General features: G+C 44.6%; 1 protein-coding gene across 1 annotated transcript in view; it reads right to left on the reverse strand.

The window, feature by feature from the left end:
- Positions 1–13,349, reverse strand: part of inpp5a (inositol polyphosphate-5-phosphatase A) — a 123,362-nt gene that overhangs the window by 50,501 nt on the left and 59,512 nt on the right. The window contains exon 8 of the mRNA XM_080450381.1: positions 11,380–11,499. Coding sequence (XP_080306507.1) covers positions 11,380–11,499 — 120 coding nt within the window. The remainder of the gene's footprint in view (positions 1–11,379; positions 11,500–13,349) is intronic.

The following is a 13,349-nucleotide window of genomic DNA, read 5'->3' on the forward strand; positions in this document are numbered from 1 at the left end:
TAACCAAATGGTCCCATATGGGACCAATGTAACACAACAGTTACATTTGGTTACATTTGTAGACTCTCAGAGTTATTAATTGATAACACTGAGGATATACTGTGTGTATATACTGTATATATACACAGTATACACATCAAAATCCTGAGTATCAATTTGTGCTCAGAATGCATTTTTAAACTACTTAAATGAACACTGAAGATTTCACAGTGTATGGGCACCCCTGAGCTTAAAAAACTAATTCCCCCATTATGTGATTAAAGAGATTTTGAAATTAGTGAATGCAATTTTTTTTATTAAACTATTATTTAAATGATTCTATTTCTGTAGTTTTGTTCACAGAATCGCAGGAGCACGAGAGATTGAAAACGACTGCAAAACAATCTCTCAGCCTGTACCCAAGTCCAAACCCCACACTGCAACAAGAGATATCTTCGTGAATTTGAACTTGAATTTACGGTTTAATACGTAAAAGCCAAGGTTGAGGTCAATTTAGTTTCAATAGAACACACAGACTTGGACTTGAGCTAATGATTAAGCCTGATTTATACTCCATCGTACAACAGTGTCACTCGTCGAAAATAGCAGATCTACAAACTCACGTGGCTCACATGCAACGTGCAACCCCGCAGTACGACGGGAGTATAAATTATTAAGCATTACTCTCTTGTTTGTGCCCATTTTATGTCTCTTATGGCTGTTTTTAATCAAATATACTTTTATGGCTCTTGGCTTGTTAATATTTTTGATGTACTACACTCATAAACGCTTTTTTTCCTTCCCAGGGGGTACGTGGGAGTCCTCCGTGTGGGAATATTCATGGAGTCCAGAACCTCCGTGACATGGAATGCTTCCAGAACTCTGGAACCTCGTGGCATCCCGCGCATTTCAGAAAGAAATGCACCTAAGCGACATATAATTAACTCCTCTACCTCATCACTGACTTAAAAGTGGCTCCTCCACAGAGCAGAGATAAGAAATTAAAGCCCGGGGGGGAGGGGTGTATGCCCAGCCTCTTGAGTAATTAATGATTCAGGATGCTTGGCTCGCTATCTCTGCTAATCGGGGGGGATAAATCTCGGCGTAGACTTCCCAGGCCCTGATAACAATATATTTATGGGGCCGTAAAGAGAGATGCCTCTTCTCTGTGGTGGGTCTCTCCTTTGGCTGGCTGTCGTAAAGAATGGCCAGGAAGGAGGTGGAGAGGGGGGGGGGGACATGGGGGATTGGAGTCAGACGCTGGGAAAATAATAGCCATTATACTAAAGACTACATTTTGTCACTCCATTATATTAAGTAGAAAGTAAATAATTTGATCGGTCGCTCGGGTGTCAGCTGCTAACAAGTACATAGCGCATGTCAACCGAAAATTACCTTTCATTTTTTTTCTCGCTTGTTATGTGCATGTGCATATTCATAAAGGCATGATGGCCGTTTAGAGGGGATGGATATCTAGGGTTTTACTGTGTGTATATGCTTGCATATGCCTTGCAAGACACAAATGAAGGGTTCTTTCCGAGATCAAATATTTAGAATCTGATAAAAGTGACACCCAAAATTCATAGCATAGCATATTTTATTATTATTAAAACATCAGTTTTTTTTTCTTCTTGTTTAGAGTTTTTTTTTCTCAAGAAGTCTAAATGCCAAAAGTGCTTAAACTGGTAACTGGTTCCTGGAATGGGCTTAAAAAAGGACTCCATGCTGGGAAGGCTATTCAACTCTAGCACCTGTCCTGTACAGTCTACACTGTACTTCTATATAATCCTAATTTGACAAGACAAATAAATCTCTACATTCTTGGGAGTTACAAATGGATAAATTAACACTGAGGATTAGCAGTTAGAATGAGTGTGTGTGTGTGTGTGTGTGTGTGTGTGTGTACACACACTTGTGCACACATTAGCTTGCTAATACACTCTGAACAACACCAGTGATGTCATTGACGACCTTCCATCCTGGTGCTAAAAGACTGGGCTCTATTCAAATCGGGCCAGCGGCCCAGTTTACCCCGTTGTCCTCTTAAGGCAGTGTAATAAAATGGCCGTATACAGGCGTCTGTGCTGTCGTTACAGGCGTGGGAACTAATGTATTCCTTGTTTTAATAAGCCATTTACTGTGCTTCTGTTACTTTGGGTGACGAAAATAACAGTCAGGATAATTCTAATAAAACCCCATTTGATTTCAATTGATTCTAGCCAGTCGCCCACTGCAAGCATGCCCAGGCCAGACTGTGAGTGACATGATTTAGATAACAGCTGAGGGTAAGCAGGGCATCAGACGACTGAAGGAGAGAAGAAAGCGAAGGAGCGTGGATAAAAACAATAAAAGAGAGAGCAGGGCAGAGGCTGAAATTAAGAAAATGAAGAGAGGCACTGAGAGAAAATGAGTGAGAGAGAGAAACTATTACAATTGAGGCATTTAGCAGACATTCTTGTACAGAGCCATTCTCAAGTACGAGATCAGAGTAATGGCATGAACCCTGATCAACAAACAAGAGGGTAAATAGCTTAAGTAGAGTGCAGGGACAACAATTTAGTGCTTCAAAAACTAGGACACCAGGTAAACAATCCTGGCATCTGTCTAAACAACATGCTATCTAAATAACATTCTTAACGTTATGGTGGTCAAGCAAAACAAAAAGTACCAAAAAACGTGAACAACTAACTAACATAAGTCTGCATAGTACAAGTACAACTAGCTGAACAAAATAGGTGATAAGGGATACAGAGAAAACAGAGAGGCTGAAATTAAGAAAATGAAGAGAAGCATTGAGAGAGGGGGGGAGAGAGAGAGAAAGAGAGAGAAAGAGAGAGAGAGGAATGACAGAGAAAGTGAGAAAGTGAGCAAGTGAGCGGGCGTATGTGTTTTTCCCTGCAGCCTGAGGCAGTCTCTTTTCTCCTCTCTGTGCCACAGCTTTATTCCGCTAACAGCCATGTCTAATACCCACAGCCTTGCTGTTTTGTGTGCGGGCCCTAGGTATCAGCCACAGGTCAGAAGGTAACCCTCTGTTTACAAGATCATTTCCTAAAGCACTCATGGTGACCCGCTCCGTGTGAAAGTTGACTTTTGCCTGGCCTTTGTGGGGGTGGGGGCAAAGAATCACCACATTAGCTACAGCGGACTGGGTGTGAATGGGGCCTCAGGGTGGGGGGTCCCGGGGGCCCTTGGCCACAACCTTCCCGTCCCTCGCAGCGGGGGGCCCCATTAGCGGCGTCATCGCAGTTCATTCAGGCAAACTGTAACAGTGTCAGCGACATTCTCCCACAAAGACGCACTTCTTTACACAGTCTATAAACACGCTGCCCCCCCACCAATTCATCCAGTGGTGACACTACTGAAAGGGGCTGTTCTCACTGAGGGGGTGGGTGTGGGTGTGGGTGTGTGTGTGGGTGTGTGTGTGTGTGTGTGTGTGTGTGTGTGTGTGTGTGTGTGTGTGTGTGTGTGTGTGTGTGTGTGTGTGTGTGTGTGTGTGTGTGTGTGTGTGTGTGTGTGTGTGTGTGTGTGTGTGTGTGGAGGAGGGGGGGGGGGCATTAGTAAGGTCTTCCTGAGGGAGGGAGGTACACAAAGACGGGGGTTAGATCCTAATTTATAACGTGCCCCCCATCTCTGCTGCTCCCAGGCTCCTTATTATAGTACTGGTGCAAAGTGGCCAGAGCACATTATACTACTGGCCTGGTGTAAAGTGGCCAGAGCATATTCTCAATCTCAATCATATTCTCAATCACATGTATACTCACAAACTTGCCACACATAAGTGAACCGACACACACTCAGACCCACTTACACTCTACGTAAAGTACGGATACAGATGGGGTCTCTCCGTCCATACAGTTCTGTCTGTCAGTTGCACGAGGCCCCAGGGCTTCACACGGACCAATACCAGAGGAAGCCATGGGGGGCAGTGGTGATCCCCAGCCCGGAGAACACAGCAAACGGCAACACAGCGAAGAAAAAAAGCACACTCGGTACATCGCTGGGCCATAGAGCTATATAATATAGAAGAGGGCACAGAAAATCCCTGTCCACTCATTTCAGTGAAAGTTGCTCACCCCAGAAGTATCTATTTTTAAGACATTTTGAGGCCATACTACTGTAGCTGATGCGCACTAGCGTTTGAGGCCATAGAGGATGTGCATTAGTGTCCTTAATGCATCTTATACCACCATGCTTGTACATGTTGTAATGGCAAGCTGGCATTACCAGAGTTGGCCACTTGTCAACTTTTGCTTCAATCAGTCCTCTCCCGGTCCCGGTGAACTTTGTAGACGTCATAGCTAAACCTTTTTTTTCCAGTAGATATCTTACAAGACTTAGTTAGGCCTACTAGGTTTTGTTTTTCAATTTATTCAGTTTTAGGAAACCACAACCTGTAGTACAGAGCCCCTGGGCTGATTAAATCACCCTGCTCTCTAGTGGATGAAACAGACCTCAATATAGACAAAGTACGGAGGAGAGCATGCGTTCGGGGCATATCAATACATGTTACATATGCAACTGTTCTGAACGGGAGGAAAAAAATGGGTAATGTTTGTTACCAAGTTGCTTATTTCTAACCTATAATGTTTTCAGATACATATTTTAGTGCGCTGATTAAGTTTACAATGAGTAATACACCGTCTGGATTTCATCTTGAATGAGATTCAAAACGGAGTAGTTGTGTAATTAAAATCAGCTGTGTTTGGAGGAGCAACGTGAGCTATGGGAATCACACAGGTGATAGAAATCAAGATTCATTTATATTCATGAAAGTTGATCTATGTCATCACGCAGCGTTTTCGTTTACAGGAAGTAATTAAGATTGGCTTTTTAGGGACTTTTGATTTAAAAATACACAAAAATGTTTTTTCTTTTTTTTTTGCATCTATTGTTAGGTATGCCCATATGATGACCACAGATATGTTCTAAAATTGTGAAAAACATATTTTTCATTTCACTAGATCTTTAAAGCTACATTCCAGGACTTATTTTAATGAATAAAATGATATGTTAACCAAACTTTATCATAACGCATGTTTACCAGTATATCTGCAGTGGTTTGAGGTGGTCTCTCTACTCTCACATTGAGAAATGTAGACCCTGGGGTCGGGTCAGGCACCTTCTGGTTGACAATGTCAATTAAGTCATTTCAAGCTGACCAGATTGGACACTAGATGTGCCGCCATCTTTAATGTAGTTCAGACACCGTTGCAATTACCTCTCTGTCGAGAGATATAAAACTTAGGGATAACTACTTTGACCATTACTGTGTGTGCAGTGCACACACACACACACACACACACACACACACACACACACACACCACAACAACAACAACATTGACACAAAACTATCAACAAAAAAAATCTCCTCACACCAGCCTCAATCCCTCACTGAGCTTATGGAAGATTAGGTGGAATGACTGAATGATTGACATTTAAGCTGAGTCATAATAGACCATCTTTATAGGATTATAAGGCTGTGACTTGGGGCCAGGTCAGGACCAGATTGACAAGATGACTTATCATGAGTCGGCCGGTCCGATTTGACTGCACGCACAATAGCTCGAGCCGGGGTGGCGTGAGTCATTGTTACGTGAATGTTGAGAATTTTGGAGAGAATGTTAACATTGTGAAGAATGTGCTGGGTGACGTCTGGCTGAAAGGGACAGGGGTGACCCACGCCGCGACCTTTGACACTGTGGGACGGCCACCCCTATATCCCTTCTCTCCCCCCCACCTGGGTCCCCTATCTCCCCACCCCACCCACAGATCTATGGGCCCTCCGCAACTCACGACCCTACCCACAGACTCCTAGGTCCTCCATAATCCCAACCCCACCGGCAGATCTGTGTAACCAAGCTGTTGGGATGAGGTGTTGGAGGGGCGGAGTCTGCTGCGGTCACACAGGGTGGTTCTCAAAGTGGGGTACGAGGACCCCCAGGGGTCCTTGAGGGGGCTTCCAGGGTTCCCCAGACAAACGATGGATAGTATAGGAACCAAATGGACCCTTTTGTTGCTGTAACTCTGGTGGTCCGTGGTCTAATGCAGGGGTTCTCCAAGTGGGTTCCAGGGACCCCCATGGCCCTATATACATCACTTATTTTCAAACAAATCATGACATGAGATGGAACCCCCATCTCAAAATATTTTTGTTCCAGGGACCCCCACCAGAAGCAAAGATTTGAGTTGCAAATGTTTGCTTTAACACATTCCCTGCCAGAGGTTTTTTTTTAAATTCCCACCCAGTGCCAGCATTCTTTATGATTCTTTAACCTTTTTGACAATTTTTGAAGTAGTCACAAAATATTTTCTGTGAACACCATCCTCACGGTGATCCCCTCATTACACACACACACACACAGGAGTCTCGTAGAATCGTGAAAAAAAAATAATCCGATCGCGGTAATCCGTTCCATAATTACAGCCAGTTGAAAAAAGCATGTTTCACCAAAAAATACATGGTAAGAAAAAGGAGCCGAGATACAGGATTTTTAAGTAATAAGTTAACCAGGGAGTGAATGGAGCAGTAAATCTTTGGATAGCGGATATCTTTTTTTACTTTTATTTTGAAAAGACGGACATGTCCGTCTTTGGCGATAAACGGGTGTATGGACGTTTTTGGCAGGTAACGTATCAAAAATATATGTATTCAAAGATTTGCACACATTTTCACGATTCTTTAGCTCATAGCGTGGCAGACAAAAAAATCCAAAATGTCACAGATGCGTTCCCGAGTTGAATGGGTTAATGTTGTGTTTACCAATCGCAACCGACAAATCCCCCTCGTTGTAACCTTTAATGTTGGCCGTGTCAACTTGACTGACAACAGGCATAACATCATGACAAATTGATGACCGTATAGTCACGTCTGGACACTCTGCATCCATTCCTCCCCGCTGGACTCTCACAGTCTCACAGAAGCTTTTAGTGGAGGAAATGGGTGGGAGGCTGGGGGGCGGGGGCCTGGGGAGGCGGGGTGATAAACAGGTCCACTGTAGGCAGAGAGAAACTGATTGGGAAGGATTAACCTCTGACCCCACAGGCCTCCCAGGGTGAAGAGCCAGTTCACAGAGTCACACACAGTGACACCACGCACACATGCGCGTACACACACACACACACACACATGCATGCAGGTGCGCGCGTGTGTTTTAAAGTGCGTGTGTGGACAACACACACAAGCTTGTGTTGTTGGAGGGGAAAATGAAAACCACTACTAACAATGATCTGGTAACTGTAATTGTATTATAATGAATAAGCAAAAAAAACAGTAGGTCCCTGCAGGTGCACTTAAGAAAATCGAGAGAGCAAGAAAGCATTTCTCAGTTTGATACTATTGCAAAATAACACAGCAAATTAAATGAAGGCATCTTTGAAGAAGTTTACCGTGCTCAACATGACGACAACGTAAAAGCATGCACTGGAAAACATGGGTAAGTATAGCAAAGTATGCATATGCACGCACATAGATTCGCACACACACACACACACACACACTCATGTGCGCACACACACACACTCCACTCTAATAAATTCATCCTGCTTTATGGAGGATCTGCCCGCGATTATCCAGTCCACCCTTTTCTAGCTGAACATGTCTATTGGCTGGAAACTAGCCGGCCTTTCTCTGCTCTTTTCAGCCCCTTGTTCTGGGAAAAGCCTAAAGGGAAACATTTAGATTGGAGGGCTCTTTGAGACACGCTGACAGTTGACTGATGACCGTCCATAAAATGACAAAGCATCGCTGTGTGGTGGCCAGTGTGGCCCACTGCCTCCCCATGGGAAACTAATTGCTCTGAATTGTTAACGGCAACATTATTTTTCTGCCAATCATTGCTTTTCAATGCCCCGAAAATGAGCATGAAACAAGTCTTTTCAGCGAACAAAACGGTTAAATGTCCCCAATGTTGATCAAATTAACTTCGGGCCCGTGACAATGGACTATATTTGTGTGAAAATAATGGTGCGACACAAAGGCAGCCATTATGCCGAGATTTCACAGTTGTAATGTAAAACTGTTCTCCCCTGAACCGGACCAGCCACCCTGAATGGGGCGTTGAAAAAAGAAACAAACTCCAGCATACAAAAGAGTTCTCTTTTTTTCCCTTCTTTTTTTTAAGGAAGATGGGGGGAGGCATGTTGATTTTATCTCGAGCTATCATTTCACATGCTCATTTGGTAACCGTGTTTCCCATCCTCTTTGGCAAATTATAACATCCTTTTGACTCCATCAGCTTTCCCTGGAGGAACTAACTGAATTAGGCCATCTTTTTTTACTTACAAATGCTACAGGCAGCACTTTGTCTCCTTACGCCCGATTTATACTTTGTTCCGCATCGTGTTCCGCATCAAAAACAGCCGATCTACAAGCTCACAACGGGTCGCACCACGACACCTGTGAGATTATTGGAGATCTGCGATTTTCTATGCGCAACACCGGCACACAACTAAGCAAAACAGTTGCAACGGTTCAAAGGAGTTTTCCAAAATGGTTTAATAACATCTCAGCCGGAGGGGAAAAAGAAAAGTAAATAAATCAATGAATAAAATCTGGGAGAGCATAATGTTGTGTACTCACACACTCTATAAAAAGCTTTACATAATTATAAAACAATGATCGAGGCGTATCTGAGGCAACAGAGTACATAATGCTCGACGCGGCGCTGGGGGCGCTCCTACAGTATTTGCCACTTTCAAAGGGAAGGAAAAACAAGCAGGGGCCGCATTTCAAGCAGGGCTTTGCCTTTGCTCTCATGGAAGTGGCCCACACATCAGCCCTGGCTACAGAGGAGTGCTGTTTTTGATGTGACTCAATAGCGAGGTCTGGCTAGCTAAACGCTGTTCCTTCTCAGCATTGTTCCCTTGGGACCTTGAAGCGCTTTGGAGATAAACACCATTTAGCAGTTAAAAGGGCCACAGAGGGAAAAGGCTTATCAGATGTGTTTCTCAATGGGCCGTAAGCAGCATTATTAAAGGCGCTGGGGCCCCCAGATAAGGGAGCAGGGCTGAAGTTTGTGACACGAGATCTGCAGCCGCGGTGTTCGCTTTCTGCCGGCCAACTGAGGGATTGTGCAGGTTCCTCCAGCAGCCACCCTGGAGCTCAGCTGGTGGTGTGTAGCCCCCCACCCCCCCCACACACACACACACACACACACACACACACACAAATTGGAGATTAGAGCTCAGAGATGGGAGAGACAGAGAGAGAGAGAGAAGAGGGAGAGAGAGACTAGAGAGGTGTGTGTGAGAGAGAGATGGGGGGGGTGGGGGTGGCTATAGATTTTACCCTCCTCTCCCTTTTCCTGCTCTCTTTCTGGGGGTAAGAGTCAGAACGAGGACAATGGCCAAAAAGATGGTTCCCAACCGGCCGCTGAATGGGAACACTGTTGGTGGTAGCGTTTCAATTCAAAGCCCAGCCCTGGGCACATTGTCCTCCCAGATCGGCGGAGGAGAATGGAGTTTGCTGGTGGCTGCCAAAAGGTTAGCGGTCCCTGTGAAAGGAGCGGCCCATTATTCACTGCCCCTTACAGAACCCAGGAGCCCTTTGTGGGCCCCTCCCACCCTCTCTTGCCCCGCCAGCTTTTCTCACTCTGCCGTTCCGGATCTGTGCCCGACTAGTTCACCCCAAAGTGAGCGATTGAGGCACGATACCCCTCCTCCTCCTCGTACACACACACACACACACCATCACACCAGTTTCTCCTGCCTCGCCGGAACATATAACGACCTCCCCAGCCAATCCCGCCCATACCACCTACCCTTACATCCACTCCCCCTTTCAGGCGGTGAGCAGCCCCCCTTTGCCATTGTCACCTTTTAATGATATGGCCCAGAATTAACAGCGAGGACACCTTACCCCCGACACCAAGGGATTTAAAGAAAAAGAGAGAGAGAGGGGAGCGTGGAAACTGCCACTCAGCCAAAACAAGTGCTATTCAATCCACAATCGCGCCGCCCCGCCAAAACCCTCGCCATTTAGGGCCTCGTATTTACGAGGTGACTTTTAAAAATAAATCAACCTTCCGAGAGTGCTGCAAAAGTGCGCAAGGGAGGGTGGGGGGTGTGCGATCAAAACCCCTCAGTGTAAGCAACAAGAAAGGTCCTTTTGAAACTTCATTAGGCCAGTAAATCCAGGTAACTTAACAGCATTAAAAAAAATCGTAGGAACTGCCATATACCTAAAACACAGCCACTCCCCTGTCCATTAAAGGCATTCTTTCATCAAATGAAGAACGAAGACGTAAAAGGGGAAGCAGGGTGGGGGGGTGGGGGGGTTGTGTCTTGGAGAGAATTCTATAATACTCTAAAAAGTGCCCCCATAATTCACACGTGTCAGAAGGCAGGGTGATAATATATGCCCACCCATATATACATCTACATGTAGTTATTCAAAGTGGAGGTGGCGCGGAGCCGCGGCGTGCATTCAGATGCCATTTTGAATGGGAGGTCACCCACTGAGGGGCTGGTACAGGGCTTTTATTCCGCCGGCGTGGCCAGGTAGAGAGCAGAGGGGTTGATCCAACGCACTCTATCATTCTCCTCAACTGTAAATGGATATCCTATAAATCACATTAGCCCGGCCTGGGAACGGGGACCTGCCTATATGGCTATGGTCCGTTTGCATAGCTCAGGGCATGATGTCTTACAGATACTAGCATTGTGATGTTGTGGAAGCGATGGGGTGAAAAGAGCTAAAGGACCACAGAAAGGATGGAGGGTGAGAAGACTTAGAGAAGAGGAGAGACTGAGGGTGAGAGAGGGCAGAGTCTCAGAGAAAAGCCAAGGGAGAGTCGTGTGCGTGTGTGCGACGGTGCGCGTGTGTGTGTGTGTGTGTGTGTGTGTGTGTGCGTGTGTGTGTGAGAGAGAGAGAGAAAAGAGGGAATAAACAGAGCTGTGTTTACCACTTAAGCCCTATTTTATACGTTGCAATGCGACATATCTATTTCTGAAGATTTTATAACGTTTTATAAAGTTTATAACGACATGCCCAAAATAGGGACGCCAGGTGGAAACTGGCCAAGAGTCAAATTAAGAATCCAGATTTGAAGGGTAGTGGTTGGAACCACATGGACTGGCACTAGAAGTGAATCCCACTAGAACCTCCTCTCGTCTATGTCCTACTCTGTCTCCGTCTCAGCTGTCACTTCTTGCCCCATAAAGAATAAAACACTACGAGGAACAGTGGTGGAGGGCAAAATATAAGAGAGAGAGAAAGAAAAGCGTGCGTGGCAGAAAGACAGACTGAATAACAGGCAGACGGAGAGACGGGCTGACAGACTGAAGCCTGATTTATAGTTTGCTGTACATTGGTATGACATGCTGAAAATAGCCGATCTACAAGCTCCCAAGCTGGTACATCAGCTGTTTTCAATTAAGCATTAGTGTCGGAGAGACGCACCTGTCCAGGACGTATCCCAGGGCTTTCGACCTGGTCCCAGAGTAGACAGACGGGCTCTTCTCCCAAGCAACCAGGTTGGAGGCATCGTGGAACAGGTGGATGTTCACCAGGTCAAAGGAACTGAGTGGGCAAAGAAAGAACACAGTCTGAATGAATGAGGTAGATGACACAGGTAAGCATTTCCACCACCTTTCAAGAAAAACTAACAAACTAAAATACGCTCTCATTGTGGAATGTCATTGAAGTTGAAGTCTGTTGTAGCTGTGTAATGGATGGTATTTTAAAATTTTATTTATGATATTTTTTATCTACAATAGATAAATACAGAGGCCAAATATGATATTTAGATTTATTTCAGCTATGACGAAAATGTTGTCTGCCGTTCTTACTATTACATACCTGGATCGACTTGCAGTAACAGATAGGAACTGTCTATAATAGTGTAGGAATGTGTAGGAAGTTATATCTTTGACCTCTGGTGGAATGACATTTGCATAAAACCCCAGACATAGAAATGTGTGAATGGAGCGCTGAGATGAGCTCATTTGATTGGCTTGGCTCCAGGTACATTGTCAGGCCAAGTAATCGAGGCCAGTGGTTCTCTTAACCACTTAAACATTTTAAAATGTGTTGTACGTTGCAATGCGTTGTGATCTCAGCATGTAGGTTGGCTATTTCTTTTTTCTTTTCTTTTTTACTGAAATGTTTTGAAGATGGAAAAAAAATTGGAAAACGTTTGCCAAAATAGCCGTCCATTTTTACACTTTTGAGTAAAATTAAAGTCCACGGTTTTACTGAGTACAAGACCAAATGGTAATACAAATGATCTCTGTGGTTAGTTTGTACTTATACGTATGTGATCTACTCAACAAAATAGAACAAAAGCCAGAACATTTGAAAGGTGCACAACAGATGGCAGTCAATTTGGCACATCAGCAACTTCTATGTGATCATTTTATTTTACAATTGTGGCAAACCTCAAGCATTTCATACCCAGAACATACAGTAATAAATGTCTAAATGGATTTTCAACTACTTTTTGAGCCAGGGCTGATCAGGTTTATTCACCATGTCAAATTGCATGCGCTAGTTATTTTGACAAGGTGTTGAGTTTTGTTGCTGAAAGGGCATACAAAATAAAGACATCAAATCACAGAACAGTACTCAATTAACACAACATACAGGTCTCTGTGACTTTGTCCCTTAGGAGAATGGTGAGACATAGCAGTATACATTGATAAACATTGCCCTGTTCATCAAATCAGTCTAAAGGTGTCTTCTTCTTGACATTGTGCTCCAAACAGCAAAGTAGCTAAAGGGACATGTCTTATCTCATGGAGGTTATTTTGCCAACATGCTCTGAACAAATGAATATATGCATGATCTCCGTTATCTCTCTCTTCCCTGATCCTATCTTACGATTCTTCAGTGTGTCTCTCTGGCCTGTCAAACGTCATGCCTCTATTAAACGGTTACCATTTCAGCTCTTTAGTTCTCATGTCATCCTTCTATTAGATTACATTCCCCCACGACCACCTCTCAATCTACCACCCCCCCCGCCCCTTCCAATCTCTCTCTCCCTCTCTCTCTCTCTCCCTCTACGCTGGAAGCAGACGGTTGTATTCATCCTGCACAGGTTCAATTGCATGTAATGTTTTTTTGTCATCTGTCATATGCAACTGCTTGACTAACGTGATTACGCCTAATCCAATCCCGCCAGCTTCTATAGCATGCTGTCCGGCCGAGAGAGACTCAACTATTCCCTCTCTCTCAATCACTGATTCTCTCTCTCTCTCTCTCATCTCTCTCTCTCTCTCTCTCTCTCATCTCTCTCTCTCTCTCTCTCTCCTCTCTCTCTCTCTCTCTCTCTTCTCTCTCTCTCTCTCTCTCTCTCTCTCTCTCTCTCTCTCTCTCATCTCTCTCTCTCTCTCTCTCTCTCTCTCTCTCTCTCTCTCTCTCTCTCTCTCTCT

This window comes from Gymnoscopelus braueri, assembly GCF_963280865.1.
Source record: "Gymnoscopelus braueri genome assembly, chromosome: 14".
NCBI classification, from domain to species: Eukaryota; Metazoa; Chordata; class Actinopteri; order Myctophiformes; family Myctophidae; genus Gymnoscopelus; species Gymnoscopelus braueri.